Source organism: Geotrypetes seraphini, chromosome 3 (assembly GCF_902459505.1).
Source record: "Geotrypetes seraphini chromosome 3, aGeoSer1.1, whole genome shotgun sequence".
Classification (NCBI taxonomy): Eukaryota; Metazoa; Chordata; class Amphibia; order Gymnophiona; family Dermophiidae; genus Geotrypetes; species Geotrypetes seraphini.
The window spans coordinates 316999948-317016978 of NC_047086.1; the positions used below are offsets into that span (position 1 = coordinate 316999948).

At 41.0% G+C, this 17031-nt stretch overlaps 1 protein-coding gene across 2 annotated transcripts in view; it reads left to right on the forward strand.

The window, feature by feature from the left end:
• The window catches only part of HAO1 (hydroxyacid oxidase 1), a 93226-nt gene that overhangs the window by 32170 nt on the left and 44025 nt on the right, over window positions 1-17031 (forward strand). Inside the window, exons 1-2 of one of the 2 annotated variants that reach the window (XM_033935498.1) lie at window positions 3448-3584; window positions 12350-12501. In XM_033935498.1, coding sequence (XP_033791389.1) covers window positions 3448-3584; window positions 12350-12501 — 289 coding nt within the window. Of the gene's footprint in view, window positions 1-3447; window positions 3585-12349; window positions 12502-17031 lie in introns of those variants that run through there. The other variant, XM_033935499.1, reaches the window with a different exon arrangement.

A 17031-nucleotide genomic window follows, 5' to 3' on the forward strand; every position in this document is an offset into this window, starting at 1 on the left:
TGGACTAGCCCTTGTTGGAAACAGGATGCTGGGCTTGAGGGACCTTTGGCAACGCTTGCGTTATTTGCCCAAGCTTTCTTTGAAGGGCAGTGTATTGGGGCAGGAAAGAGAGGCTTCTGCTTGACCCACTGTGTGGAGGAAAACTATTAATCTGGTCTTTGCTTATCCTGAGGTCATTTATTGTTGAATTCATTTGGTTATAAGAACTCTCATGTAGATGATAAGAGGGAATTTTAGAGTTATGAGGAATGCGCCATACTCTAAAAGGGAAGGGGGATGGGAAAGGAAGGAGGCACTAGATAATTATTTATGAGAATTGGTAAAATCATTGATTTGGACTCCTAGTTTGAATTAGGGCTCCTTTTATCAAGCCACGCTAGCATTAAACCACCAGCCATGCTAGCCGCTACCGCCTCCTCTTCAGCAGGCGGTAGTTTTTCAGCCGCGCGGGGGTTAGCGCATGTTGAAAAGTCATGCGCATTAACCCCGCTAGCGCAGCATGATAAAAGGAGCCCTTAATCTCAGAGACAGTTGTGAATATTGTGCATGTTAAAAGTATTTAATCTTATTAATGTAATACGAGTATGTATGTTAATATGAGGACATTGTCAGCGCTATTTGTGCCCTACTCACTTTCTCTGTGGGCAAAAATATCTACGTAATGTCATTTTGGATGCATAGTATAATCTCGTTATAACGGACTCACTTATAATGGAACCTCGCCTATAGCCAACGAGGTCCGCTGGTCCGGGCTGTGCGACATTCCAGTGCAGGTGATCGAGGCAGACAGCGTGCCAGACTTTAAGAATAAATGGGATACCCATGTGGGATCCCTATGAGGTCAAGATAAGAAAATTGGGTCATTAGGGCATAGACAGGGGGTGGGTAAGCAGAGTGGGCAGACTTGATTGGCTGTAGCCCTTTTCTGCCATCATCTTCTATGTTTCTATGTTTCTATATACAGAAAATCATCGCATATAGCGGACTTGCATATAACGGACTTTCAGATATAACGGACAACCAATTTGGTCCCCAGAGCCGCTTTTAGCTGTAGTTTTCTTTAGCTATACCGGACATGCAGGCTCCATCTACAAGGCGCGTGGCGTGCCGGTGATGTAGTATCAAAATGCAACCCAGAAGAAAATGACAGCGTATTTTTCTTTCCAGTACAGTACGACATAATGCTTTAGAACATCTTTTAGTGTTCTGGTTTTGCAATCATTTCGTGCCATACCAATGTTTTGCTGAGTTTTGACTGAACGTTGTTTCAAGTTGACCTAAATAAAGTTTTAAAAAAATGCAACTCTGGATATAACAGATTCTGGATATAACGGACCATTTTTCCAGGTCCTTTGAAGTCCGTTATAACGAGATTATACTGTACTTTTGTCTGTGGCTGAAGGAGGCATTCCCAGGAGAGAGGCTGAGTAGGGTTTGAAACGATGTGCATGATTTTGAATGTTCAAAAGAATGTGCTTATTTTTACTCAAGAAAAGTATGCATACAAATCAGCAAGTGCTTAAGCTTGAGGATGCTTTCCCTTGGATATTTTTCAAGATAATACATGAGCATGTGTGCACTCGCTTTGAAAGTCCTGTGAAGTCAACGGAATGAAAAGTATATGTGTAATGTTGCAACATATGAAGGCAGGTATAAAATTACCCCCAGTATGCACTGGAGTAATCGCTCTTATTAAATCTTTTATTATGTTATCATTTCATATTAACTGAATTATATTTTTTCTTGGATATTTTATTTTCATATATAATTTTAATGGCGATTTTGTTGTGTGGCAAATATTATGGGTTACCAGAGATGTTAAGTTTCCCAGTTCTAGGCTGGAGATTTTGGGACAGCCCTGGATTTGTGACCACTTCATCTTGGTGCATTATGGAACTTATAACACTAATTCCAATGGTCAGGATCAGACATTACAAATTCCACGCTGCTTTGGGATGTAAAAGTTCAAAACCAGGACTGTCCAAAAAGTCTCTAGTCTGCAATTGGGTAATTTGACATCTTAGCTGGCCTGGTGACTCACGTAGCAACTGATATGCAGAGGTTCTCTGGTTCCCAGATCAGTCCTTTCTGTAAGGGGGGATGCTGCAAAAGCAGTACTAACAGCTCTGAGAGGGGAAGGGGGTTTGGTGGTGAAGAAGAGTCACGGACACGGTAACTGCTTAAAAGTGCACATAGTGGCTGGATTCAGAGCCACAGTTACTAAGTTTCACAGTCACCCCAAGTTGAGGACTGTTGCTACAATGGCCAGACATGGTGCACTGGGTGGTGGAGGTGGTGATGTGTAATGGGGGGGGGGGGGGGGGGGGGGGGTGAGGATATAAAATAAAGAAAAAGCCTCAAGTGGCTATAAATGATGGCTCATATCGCCCAATACAAAGAAACCAGAATGGAATTGTCCAGATCAGAATGATGTGCATTACAAAAGTGTCCTCCAACTCATCTGATAAAATGAAGATCTTTATTCCTCCAATGTCACAATGGTACATTCAAACGACTCTATGACTCAACGACTCAATGAAGATCTTTATTCCTCCAGTGTCACAATGGTACATTCAAACGACTATATGTCTCATGTTTCGGCCAACAGGCCTGCCTTAGGAGTCTGAATACAGTGGCTGCAGTTTCTCAGCTTTGGAGCGGAGGTTTCACTACTGTGGGCATTGCTGCTTCCCCTGTTTTGTTCTGTTTCATATTGCCCAATCCCATTTCTGGGTTTCACTGTAATAGAAATAGTAACAGGAAGAAATTGCAGGCTGTTTACTGTCTTTACTCTCTTGAGCCTGTTGGAAAATATTGTGTAAAAGGAGATTCTTAACCCTTTAATTGGCAGATGGTGAAATGGCTGCTTTATGTAATTTGATGTTGAACGAAAGTAACAGTGCCATGATAACAGGCATTTGGAGATGGAGATCTCCCTTAAGAGCCATAGAAATAAATGATGATTCTGAGCAACAATGCCCATAGAATATTTTATTGAAAATTTATATAACCCCCTCCCCACCACCACCACCACAAACAATATAGTAAGATAAGAAAATTGTGAACAAATATGATATGTCCGAAAACTGAATCCCAAGAAGATATAGACAATAAATGTTATTCTTCTTAGCTTATTTCTAAGCAGCATCAGTCCCTCAACTGTAATTCAGTGATGGGGAATTTCTAATAAATTCATTTGTGATACCACTTAGCTTTTTGACTTGTAGGGGAACAATGCCATTTGAACATTTTGCAAACACAGAATGAAGACAAAGTCCAAGAGAAAATGAAGAGAACCCGGGAGATTTGTCTGCACATTTTCAAGTCAAACAAACAGGGGGGAATGTGAACTTTGGAAAAATCGTGCATTAATTATTTACCGGGAGATGAAGCAGAGAGAAAGAGAGACAGAAAATAAATCACAAGGGTGCTTGCTGAGCCGCAACAATGTCCGCAAAGCCAATTTGTACTAATGATTTTGAAAAACATGCCAAAGAGGTTCTTCAAAGGTCAGTCTATGATTATTATAGATCTGGAGCAGGAGATCAGCAGACCTTAGCTGACAATGAAGCGGCATTTAGAAGGTAAGATGGTCTGTAGGGACAGATTTATACAGTACTAACATTAAAATGTACAAATCTGTCAGCTCAGCCAGAGATCATTACAATATCTAAAGGCATGCCTTAGAACAGTGATCTCAAACTTAAACCCTTTGCAGGGCCACATTTTGGATTTGTAGGTACTTGGAGGGTCTCAGAAAAAATAGTTAATGTCTTATTAAAGAAATGACAATTTTGCATGAGATAAAAACTCTTTATAGTTTATAAATCTTTCCTTTTGGCTAAGTCTTACTAATAATATTGTAATTTATAGCTAAAGAGACATATGATCAAGAAACTGTTTTATTTTACTTTTGTGATTATTTTAAACATACCAAGGGCCTCAAAATAGTACCTGGTGGGCTGCGAGTTTGAGACCACTGCCTTAGAAGAAGCTTTTCACAGTCACTTTTGTAAATGCCTGTGGAGCTGACTGAAGCACTTCTGGTAACTTTGGGAAGTCTCATTGTTGATCTACTGTTATGTAGCAGGAAATTAAAAGGTGTTTACCCTCAGGAATGGCTGGATACATATTCTGAATTACAATGTGCTTTTCTTCCATGACTGTTGTGCACCGTGACTAGCGGTATATGTTCTGAGGAGGTGATTTTCTCCATTTTCAATCACCCTCTCTTTCCTAGTCCAAGTTTCCAAGTTTTATTAGGGTTTGATAGCCCGCCTATCATAAAATATTTAAGGACTCCTTTTACAAAGCTGTGCTAGGGCCTTAACGTGCGGAATAGCATACGCTAAATTGCTGCGTGTGCTAGCTGCTACCGCCTCCTTTTGAGCAGGGGATAGATTTTCGGCTAGTGTTAAAAACGCTAGCGCACCTTTGTAAAAGGAGCCCTAAGTGGCTTACAAAACAAAAAAATCAAAAGGATAGAAGTGTGTGAAGACATGACTTGGATGTGTGGGGAAGAGAAGGAACTACGATATGAATAGGCAATCAATAGGCATACAAGGACAAATCCTCGAGTGGTTAACGTCATTTCTATCTGACCGGACCTCTAAGGTCAAATTCAATGATGTTTTTTCGGAAAGCTTTACATTATCATATGGAGTCCCTCAAGGCTCTATATTATCCCCTCTTTTATTTAACATTTTTTTATCCCCGCTTATTACCACTGCACAGTCACTGGGTTTCACAGCTTTCTCTTACGCAGATGACATCCAACTCATGCACCCTCTTAATCCTGAAACTGCAGAAGAAATAAAAAATATCAACGACAAACTTGATCTAATAAAAAACTGGTTAATTGACAACAAGTTATCCCTGAATGCTCAAAAAACTAAAACAATGCTCTTTACATGGAAAAGTGACATAACTCTAAAAACTCCATTCTTACTAGATGACTCCCCTCTTGAATCTGTTTCACAAATGAAAATTCTCGGGGTAATAATCGACACGGATCTCTCATTTCATTATCATATCAGTGAAACAGTTAAATCCTGTTTTTACAGACTCCGTCTTCTACGCTCAATTTCTACTTTCTTAGACTCAAAATCTATAAACATTCTGATTCATTCACTAATTATTTCGAAATTAGACTACTGTAATTCTCTCCTAATAAACATATCTCAGAAAGAAAGGAGACGACTACAAATCATACAAAATACCGCCATTAAATTAATTAATAAAGCTAAGAAATACGATCATGTCACCCCCTTACTCATCAAATCTCACTGGCTTCCAATCTCTCACCGAATCACCTTTAAAACTTTATTCCTAGTTTATAAAACTTTAATATCAAACGAACCCCTCTTTATATCAAAAATGATAGTTCCGTATAATCCTCCGCGATCCTTAAGATCATCTTTATCTAACCAACTTTCAGTCCCTTCATTAAGAATTATTGGCACTAGACGTAAAGATATGTTTTCAGTGGTGGCCCCCTCATTATGGAACTCTCTCCCAAACTTTATTAAAAATGAAAAAGATCTTGTCTCTTTTAAAAAATTGTTAAAAACTTACTTGTTTCAAGACGCATTTGACTTATGAAATGATCTTTTTTATAAACTCATATGTTTTTAAGATTCTCTTCTCCTATTTTTTTCTTATTTATACCCCTTATTTATACCTATTGTACTCTCCCCTCTATGTAAATTTTAACAAATAATGCAACTGTAACTTTCCCCTTCCTTCCTTCTCAATCATGTTTGTCTAAATTTGTTTTGTCAACTGTCCAAATTAGTAAAATTGTATGTATTACCACAATCTGCTGGTTTTTAAATTGTACATCGCTTAGAAATTTGTAATAAGCGATACATCAAATGTAAATAAACTTGAAACTTGAAACTTGAAACTTGAAACTAGAACAGAATGGGAAGAAAACGCAAAGGAAGGGTCCCAATGCTCGAACCAATGAGTTGAAGTCTACCTGTAATAATACAGGAATATAGATCTATGGAGAAAGGTGCTTACAAAAAAGCATCAGCAAATAAAAAATGATTTAAGATCTTTTTTTGAAAAGATTGAGTGAAGTCTGTAATCTGAGATAGTTTGGAAGAAAATTCCATAGTTCAAGTCCCTGTACAGAAATGATAGAACCAAGAGTATTATCTGAGAGGATTTCTCTGAATGTAGGGACAACCAGATGATTTTGATTAATAGATCTTAAAGTCTGTGAAGGAATGTAAGGTGTTAGGTGTCTACTGAGATAGAGAGGGAAATCAGCAGTATGGATTTTGAAAACAAGTAGAAGTATTTTTTAAGTGATACGGTGCAATATAGGTAGCCAATAGGCTGATTTTAGAGGGGAAGTGACATGCTCAAATTTCCTGTGGTCTGGGTAGTTGGATAGCGGTATCTTGAATGTGTTGAAGTCCAGCATGCCGTCATTATAATATCAGAGCTCATAAAAAATCTCCCAGAAACAGTGTGCGGCGCAGTGGTTAGAGCTACAGCCTCAGCACCCTGAGGTTGTGGATTCAAATCCTATGCTGCTCCCTGTGACCCTGGGGAAGTCACTTAATCCCCCATTGCCCCAGGTACATTAGGTAGAGCGTGAGCCCACCAGGACTGATAGGGAAACATGCATGAGTACCTGAATGTAAACTACTTTGGCTATAAGTGGTTTATAAACACATAAATAAATAAATAATCAAGCTGAACAAGGAGTGGATTCTACTGGTCAAATTTTAAATACTTTGAAATTACATTTTTAGATAAAGTTGGGCTGCCAATGTTCACCCAAGATATTTTAAAGATTAGATTCTACTTTAGTGAATCTAAACTATACTGTATGCAGATTTATATTCCACCTATTTCAATTGGGTTCCTATGCAGATTACAATAAGAAAATCTCTACACATGAGGGAAATACAATATTTAACTTCAAAAATAATCAATCATGAATTTTACTCGTTCATTTTGAAAATAAATGTTTTTAATGCCTTCCAAAACAAATAATAGGAGGGCATTTCTCTTAGTTGAAATAGTGCTTCATTCCATATATGCATCTCATTCTTTTTAAAAGACTGACTCGCCAACCCCCTATGTACATGTACAACTTGATTGATTAATAGGCCTAATTGGCGCTGATAATTGGCAATTAACTCATAGCACAACTTATAGCACAAAGTGTTATGTGTTCTGTCCAGAGTTCATATCAAACTGTGGGTATTGGTTAGGTGAAGATTGTGGGCATTTTTAAAAAAGTTATATGCATGTTTTTGACTTATGCGCCAATGTGTGCACAACTTAAGTGCAGGCATTTAGTTCTAGAAAAACCTGGCATAAATGGGTGAACCTAAAAGTTATGATTCGTAGTGGCCCTTAAGTGGTGCTAAGTGTGATTCTATAAGGTGTGCATAACTTCTTTAGAATCGTGCTTAGCATCACATTAGTTGGTGCTGAATGAGATCCAGAGGAGAGGAATCGTGCAGGAGGCAGAAAGAAAGCATTGTTGGATGCACAGTCAGAAAGAAGTGCAACCAAAGACTAATAAAATCACCAGACAACAAAGGTAAGGAAAATGATTTTATTTTCAATTTAGTGATCAAAATGCATTAGTTTTGAGAATTTATATAAGCTGTCTATATTTTGCACTATATTTGTCTATTTTTTGTAGTTGTTCTGAGGTGACATTGCATATTTTAAAGTCATCTGCCTTGACCTCTTTAAAAAATAAAAAAATAAAAAGAATATAAAAGATTATTAACATTTTCTTTGTGTACAGTGTGCTTTGTGTTTTTTTTTAATTTTGTGGTTACCATTATGCATTGTTAATAAGATTATATTGTGTGACTATGAAAAATGAATGGAAGAAATTGCATTTCAATTAGTACTATTTAGGGGTTGGGTCAGGGGGCAGAGCTTGGGCGGGTCTGGGGCGGAGCTTGGGCAGGGGTACTCGGTTGATATTTGTTAGACTTAGGGGGAACTTGGCTTGAAGATGTTGAGAAACACTGGTATATGGCACATGTTCTGTATTAGAGAATGACACGGTGACGGTTTACCCGCGGCCACCGCATTTAAGCCGCGGGTCACCGCCGAAAACGGGGAAGAAAACTAGCAGTCGCTGCGGTGACGGGGACAAGGCCATTCACCGACCGCGGAAACGGTGAACAGGTTTGTCCCCGCGGGCCAATGTACCCCCTTCTAGGAACCGCTACTACGGCTGCAAGTCTCCCCTCCCCCCAGCGATCACGGCAGGAGGGCACCCAACCCCTCCTGTAGACCCCCCCAACGGCCCTCCCGACAATCGCAGCAGAAGGGTACCCAACCCCTCCTGCCGGTCCTCCCAATGGCCTCCCCTAAGATCGCCGGCAGGAGGGTACCCAACCCCTCCTGCTGGACCCCCCCCCAACGAACCCTCCCACCCCGGAACCCCCTTAGTCTTACTTTCCAAGTTGGACCGGACAGCTCCTCGCTCGTCTGACCAGCAGGCCTGCCTCCATCCAAATGAGGCGGGCCCGCCCCTCCCCTCCCCTGACTAACCCACAGGATCCTAGGGCCTGATTGGCCCAAGCACCTAAGGCCCCTCCTATAGCGGGAGTGGCTTTAGGTGCCTAGACCAATCAGGCCCTAGGATCCTGTGGGTTGGGCAGGGTAGGGGCGGGCCCGCCTCATTTGGACGGAGGCAGGCCTGCTGGTCAGACGAGCGAGGAGCTGTCCGGTCCAACTTGGAAAGTAAGACTAAGGGGGTTCCGGGGTGGGAGGGTTCGTTGGGGGGGGGTCCAGCAGGAGGGGTTGGGTACCCTCCTGCCGGCGATCTTAGGGGAGGCCATTGGGAGGACCGGCAGGAGGGGTTGGGTACCCTTCTGCTGCGATTGTCGGGAGGGCCGTTGGGGGGGTCTACAGGAGGGGTTGGGTGCCCTCCTGCCGTGATCGCTGGGGGGAGGGGAGACTTGCAGCCGTAGCCGCGGTCACTATGCTAATCACGGCAGGGAGATCTTTGCCGCGATTAGGTACAGCGGCCGCGTCTACTTACTATATAGGCTAACATTGTAAGCATTTAAAGTACATGTCGTGTTTGTTTTTGCATTGCTAGCCCCAGGGGTGGTGGAAGATTAGTGATTGAAAAACTGTATGAAAAATAACTATTTTAAATTTAGTGATCAAAAAATGTGTCAGTTTTGAGAATTTATATTAATTAATTTTTTCTCTGCGTGTTTTGTTTTTGTATAGTTATTAACTAATATTTAACTAAGTTTTAAAGTTTTAAAGAATGTTTCCTTTATACGTAAATAAAGAAAAGTGAATGGGATTGCAGTGGCGGTGACGGGGCGGTGAATGGGGTGGCAGTGGCGGTGACGGGGCGGTGAAGAGGATGGTGAGACGGGGACGGGGCGGTGACGGGGATGGTGAGACGGGGACGGGGCGGTGACGGGGATGGTGAGACGGGGACGGGGCGGTGACGGGGACCAATTTTTTCACCGTGTCATTCTCTATTCTGTATCTCAAAAACTAGAGCTGTTGGGAGAAAACTGGTGCCATTTTTGGAATCACCAGGTCAAATATACCCAGAAGCAGGTTTTTAACATTTGATGCACCAAAATGAGTGTTGGCCAGTGTAATCAATGAGCTGCTCCAATGGAAGATTATGTAAAGCAATTCATGAACTATTGGGGCATAGTTAAAATACAGGGTCTGTTTTCTAAAGTGTGGTTAGGTTTTACAAATACCAAGTATTTGTTACATAAGTTAGAAAGCCTGTACTGTAAATGTTGGGGGTGTGGCTACCATCTGCCCATGCAGTTGTTATTACTATTATTATCACACCAGACAAAATTTACCTGCATAAGTATGTTACTATATAAAACAGATGTATCTGTGCTAGTCACAATGCATTTATTTATGGCCTGTGGAGGTAAAAAGACCTCAATTCCAAAAGCCCCCCAACATTAGGTAGAGTACCCCCCCTTATATGGCTCTTGGTTCCTCCCCCCCCTCCCCCCGGTTCTTCAGGAGCAATCATTAGCCTAGAGAATGACACGGTAATAAATTTGTCGCCGTCCTTGCAAGAACTCAATTTCCCCACCCTGGCCCTGTGAGTTTTCTTGCTGTCCCTGTCCCATTCCTGTAAGCTTTGCCTTAACCATACAAGCTTTGATTTTAAAGTGCTTGAGGCTTGTATAAATGAGGATAGAGCTTGCAGGAATGGGACAGGGACAGGAAAAGAACTCGGGATGGGAAAATGAGTTCCCGTGGGGACGGGGAAAAATTTGTCCATGTGTCATTCTCTACCCCTTGGCACAAAATGGTACTATTGTCATGTAGTACTACCTTTAGGAGATAGTTCCAGGTTTCAATCACTGGGACTAGTAAGTCTCAAAGCGAGCTTCAGACTTATTTCTGTTTACTAGATTCTGAGCAAGTTTCTGAGGTCCGTTTTCCTCTCTATAATTAACTAATGGTTTGCTGTCTGTCATAATATAGGAGTCATTGTTTGATGTTTTAGTTTAGTAGATACTAGTAGGGGCTTCTCCTAGGCATTAGGGTTGTGGTGGACTACCACTAGGTCCAAGCTGCCAAATATTGTAAAGCCAGTGGTTCTCAAACCTGTCCTAGGAGATCACTACAGCAAAAGATGCGGAACAGACCAAAATAATGACAAATATAAAATTAATTTATACTCACATGGTCATGTTTTGTGCCCTGAAGGGCTGCATGAGGGGCTTGAATAAGAACCAATCAGTGCTGTAGCAGGCCGAAACCTGTCTTGTGATTGTAAATTGATTCACAAAAAGAGCTTCAGTATGTGCAGCTTGCAGTGCTAGGAAGCTGTTGGTGAACCAATTTACAATCACAAGACAGGTCTGTGCCTTCTACAGCACTGATTTGTTCTTATTCAAGCCCCTGAGGCAGCCCTTCAGGGGGCGAAACATGGCCATGTTAGGCTGGTAGAGTGTTACATAGAAACATAGAAACATAGAAATAGACGGCAGATAAGGGCCACGGCCCATCTAGTCTGCCCACCCTAATGACCCTCCCCTACCTTTCTCTGTGAATAGATCCCACGTGTCTATCCCATTTGGCCTTAAAATCAGGCACGCTGCTGGCCTCAATCACCTGTAGTGGAAGACTGTTCCAGCGATCAACCACTCTTTCAGTGAAAAAGAATTTCCTGGTGTCACCTCGCAGTTTCCCGCCCCTGATTTTCCACGGATGCCCTCTTGTTGTCGTGGGACCCTTGAAAAAGAAGATATCTTCCTCCGCCTCGATGCGGCCCGTAAGATACTTGAATGTCTCGATCATGTCTCCCCTCTCTCTGCGCTCCTCGAGCGAGTATAGCTGTAATTTGTCAAGCCGTTCTTCATATGGAAGATCCTTGAGTCCCGAGACCATCCGGGTGGCCATTCTCTGCACCGACTCCAGTCTCAGCACATCCTTGTGATAATGTGGCCTCCAAAATTATGTTTTATTCCTCTGATGCAAAATATAAAATGCATTTATAATCATTTTAGTCTGCTCCTCATCTTTTGCTGCTGTGCAGTTTACAGATTTTGTGGAACGTATGCTTGTTTGCCATCTAGAGGACCACTTGCCAGTCAGGTTTTCAAATTGTCTTTAATGAATACGCAGGAGACAGATTTGCATTCCTCTCACCTCCACTATATGCAAACCTCTCTCATCTAATCTAATCTAATCTGGTATTTCTGCGTCGTGCAATACCTATAGAGGCGCAAGGCAACTTACAGCAAGAAAAAGAAAAAAAACCCTTTAGAACACAAAAGGAACAAGAAGGGTAAAGGGGGATTTAGCGGGAGAATGCGAATATTCATGTGTATTCATTGGGGATATTCTGAAAACTCAGCTGACTGGTGGTCCCCCAGGACAGATTTCAGAACCAGTGCTGTAAACCAAATTGGTAGAATGGCTATTTATTGTATTACTCAATAGTTAGGGACCAGAATCATGCTTCACAATTCAAATGTGATGTTCTCAAAGCTTTATGAAGATAGACATGGGATGGCACAATAAAACCCTTCTTAAAACAGTCAAATATATGTTTTTTTTTTTTTACCTGCTTTAAAACATGCGCTGGCTTTTACAAAGCCATGGTAGAAGTTTCTACCGCAGGCTGCCAAGGTAAATTTTCTAATGCTCATAGGAATACTGTGAGCGTCAGAGCATTTACCTCGCCAGCCCACGGTAGAAACCACTAACGTGGTTTTGTAAAAGCCATACCTTTATGGTTAAGGTATGATTTCATTGAAATACTACATTTTAGGAATGTTTGCATCACTTTTTGACTACACAGGAACATTCTTCCTCCTGTTTTCATTTTTTTTTTTGGCGCCAGATTGAGACTGTATCCTCGAATGCTCAGGGATGTGTCTGTGATTGATCTATCAACTTCTATCTTGGGCCAGAGTATCAGCATGCCAATATGTGTTGGAGCGACTGCCATGCAATGTATGGCTCATATTGAAGGAGAAGTTGCTACAATGAGAGGTAAAAAAATGAAATTTACAAAAGAGTTAAATATATGGAGCAACTTTATTCAGCTGCTTCCACTTGGCAGTCTAGTGGTAATTTTTTTCGAGGACATTTCTGGGGGTCCAGATGGCATTTCAAAACCTAGCACTTTGTCTGGGTTTTGAAAAGCTTCCCATCAAAATCGCATCGGGAAGGGGCATGCGCGGCCACAACGCGGTGACATCATGCACACGTATGCATGCACGTGACATCATTACTTGCATCCACGTATGCACAGATGCCATCTAGGGGTGGGGCTGGGGCAAAGGGGCATGACACAGGCGGAATGGGGCAGAACTGGGCGGGCCTGGGGACATGGCCATGGGTCCAGATAACCCTACTTATAAGTCAGCCTTTAATGTCAAGAAGAAAAAGGATCTTGGACACTCTCATATTCATTAAGATCCCTTGTAAGCATATATGCTAAGATTTTGATAGACAGTTTCTCATAAAATGTTATGAAGACAATAGTTTAGCGAAATATCTTGCTTGATAAATTGCACACTTGTCTCTTTAAACCAAGAACCATCAGAAGTGGCACTCTATTGTGTAGCAAACACAGATTTTATAGTTTCACAGCCGCTATGCTTCCTCATAGGTTCTGGTGGTGTGAAATTTTTAATCAATTTTTTCTTCTTAAATATTCATTTTATATAAGTAGCAGATAGAATAAATGCTAACTTATCTGTAACTCTGATCAGGCACATTACCAACTTTAGACCAGCCGTTATTAAAAGTTATCATTTATTCTACTACTTATAAAAATGAATATTTAAGAAGAAAAAAATGGATTAAAAATTTAGCGGTTAGTGCACGTGATGATTTAGCTAGCGCTAAATCCGCGCTAAAACGCTTAGCGCACCTTTGTAAAAGAGGGCCTTAGAGTATTCCACATCTACCAGATTTCGGTGCTCATACTTAAACCAGCTGTAGGGCTAGTGTACTTGCTTGTGATTAAATGTTAACCCCCACATACTGTATATGGCACCTTAAGTTGTGCGGACAAATCAATGCACACAGCTGATCTGCGTGCACAACTTAATTGGCCTAATTAGTTCCCATAATTGGCAATTAACACCTCAGAATAGATGCAAATTAGCATTCATTAAAAGTTAGTGCACAACTTGGAAGGCATGATTATAAAAAGTATGTGCCAGTTGAAGCGTGTGAATTTGGAAAAGGGAGTATGGCCAAGGCGGATTGTAGGAATTCTAAAGTTATGCGCAATTTTATAGGCACAATTCCACAAATGCAGAAATTACGGACCATAAAAAAATATTTTGACCCAGAAGCATTTAGACTATTGGTACAATCATTAATCCTATCCATTTTGGATTATTGTAATATCATTTACTTGGGATCTCCTAAGAAAATCTTGAAAAGATTGAGGATAATCCAGAATACGCCTGTTAGGATGATATTCGGTTTAAAAAAGAATGATCATGTCAGTCCGTACTATAGTCTATTACATTGGTTGCCATTGGACGCAAGAATTCTTTTTAAATTCTCTTGTATCTAGCTGATATGGGGACTGTCTCCCATTTACCTTTCCCCTCATTTTGAGTTATATAGGCCAATGAGGGAAACCAGAAGTTCTCACTTATTTGCCTATCCCAAGATACAAGACTTTTTTGGATAGATCCGTGGAAGGGCATAATCGAAAGGGACATCTAAGTCCGTTTACGTCCATCTCGCAAGTCTTCCAAAGTTAAAAAGAGCCTAAGACACATTTTCGAAAGATACGTCCAACTTTTTTTTACTTTTGAAAATCGTCTAATTATACGTCCTGCCGATCTGATTGTCCAAGCCACTAAATTGTCTATCTTTATACCACATTTCCGTCCAACTTTCCATCCAAGTCCAAAACACCTAGAACAAGCCCTGTTGGACGTGGGAGGGGTCTGCAAAGTGATGGACTGCACACCCAGACATGCCACCTAAACAGTGGGGTACCTTACAGGACACTGCTGTGAACTTCACAAAAAGGGTGCCATAGCTTCTCCTCACTAAAGCTCCCTTATAGGTTACGGTGAGCCCCCTAACCACCTCCAGAATCCCCTAGACCCACTTATCTACCACCCCAATAGCCCTTATGACTGTAGGAGCCACTTATATGCCAATAAAACAGGGTTTTGGGGGTGTATAGGACAATGCACATGTTTCTGTTTCAATGCAGTGATTATAGGGGCTTATGGGCATGGGTCCTCCTCTCTATGGGTCCCTAACCCACCCCCAAGATGGCTTATGCTGCCTCTGGGCTGGACGACTAGGCTTTCCTATGCCAGGCGGCCAGGTGATGATGATCTGGAGGCTGAAATTTAAAGTTGTGAATAAAATTTTTATGGGGGTGGGGGGGATGGTGATCACTTGGGTAGTGTGTGGGGGTATGTGTTATGTGTTTTCAGTGCTTTTCTGGTGAGTTTAGGTGGGTTTTTGTGACTTAGACCATGTTTTACATGGTCTAAGTCACAACGTCTAAGTTCCGTCTAGGCTCTGTTGTTAAACTTTCGGTTATACATGCTGTACGACTAAGTCTAAGCCGGCCCACGTCCCGCCCAACTCCTGCCCTCAACACGCCTCCCGAAACGACCCGTTTAGCTTTGGACGTTGAGCGGAGCTATGAAGGCCTAGGTCGTTTAGAAATACGTCCAAAATCCGGTTTCATTATCAGCGCTTGGACGTTTTTAAGAAATGTTTGTCCAAGTGCCGACTTAGGCCGATTTTTGGACGTTTTTCTCTTTCAATTATGATCCCCTTAGCGTTTTAGGCAGGTAAATTACAATCATGGTTAGGTGAATGTATCCATCAAGCCACACCTTATTGTTCTTTCCATAAATTAGTTAAGATCACTCTGTTTGATAAATTTATTACATAACATTGGGATTCTCTTGCAGATTGTAACTTGTATTTTATTGCAATTTTTCTATTTTTATGGTATGATTATTCTTCGCTGATTGTCCAGCTCTTCTTAATGTAAACCGCCTAGAACTTATGGTATTGGCGGTATAAAAGAATAAAGTAATTATTAAGTTATTATTAGTTAATATACTCAATCTGTATTCAGCTTAGGTGCAAGCATTTAGACCTGGTTTTAACTAGCCTAAATGGTTGTACTTAAAAGTGATGTGACACACAGGCACCAAGGCCCAGATTCTCTAACCAGAACTGATTTTTTTAGGTGCCGGTAGGCATACAAGCTCAGTAAAAAACAAAACGCTGTTTAAACGATGCTTTTAATTCTGTTTCAAGACACCTACCAGCACCTAAAAATCGGCGCCAGAATTGGGCCTCCGTAAGTGCTTTAGGTAGGGTTACCAGACGTCCAAGAAAACTCGGACATGTCCTCTTTTTAGAGGACTGTCTGGGCTCTGGGATGAACTTTCCAAAACCCGAGAGAGCCCCATTCTGTAATGGGCACCTAAGTGTGATTGACATGCAATGGGCTGTTATCTTCTTTAGGCGCCAATTATAGAATCTGGCCCTAAGCGTATATATCCCTGGCTACACTAGTATGCAGGTAAAGCTAGACTTAGTTAGGGCACTGGTCTTTAACCTAAGGGCTGCCTGAGCAGACCATGGACCACTGGTTTGACCCAGCAGCGGTAATTCTTATGTTCTTATTCCAAAAAGGAAAGTAGACGCCTTCTTAACTACAAAATAAATTCCAATCGTGCACCCTTGGGATGCCTATTTCTAAGCACCCAGTTATAGAATTGCCCTTTGAATGCTAATTACCCAACAAATATATCAGATGCTATGAGTGCACTACAGCAGTTATTTGAAGATAAGTGATGAGAGTAGCTCTAAATTTTCATGACGTGGTGAAACAAATGAGAATATAATTTATCTAAGAATTTGCATTCTGCCTTTAAATATTTAGTGTGAGATAGTGACAGTTATTTCCTGCAAGTAGTTAGTACAACAGAAATGCTAAATAATATATTATGGGATCCCTTTTCTAAATTACACTAACAGATTTAGTGCACAATAAATGCTGAAAAGTCCATTGGGCTGCATCACTATGGGCTGCATGGCTCTTAATGCACATTAATTTGTTAGTGCATACTTAATCCATTAGTGCTCCTTATAAAAGGATCCCTATAATTGTTAGGTTGATAGCTCTCAAAGGTAAATGTATGAAAAGGGAAAATCCAGAGCCCAGCTATTCCCTAATACATATAATCCTGATGCCCAATAATAAGGTTTTGGATTTCATAGAGTCATGCTGCCACCTGACATAAGCAAAAGGAAAGCAACAGGATACCAGATGACTATTGAAAATTAGATATAAAAAGTGATTTACATGTCCAGATTTCTTGTATGACCAGACATCCACCAAAGAATAAACACAAACAACCCCTCCCCCCTAAATATGACATTAAATAAAACTAAAAATAAAAGAAACTAAAAATCAAGAATGAAAACAGTACCTCAGGAATAATGCCACCTCAATAACAACAGTAGTGTGGAGATCCCTCACTAGTAATAATGTAAAATAAATAAATA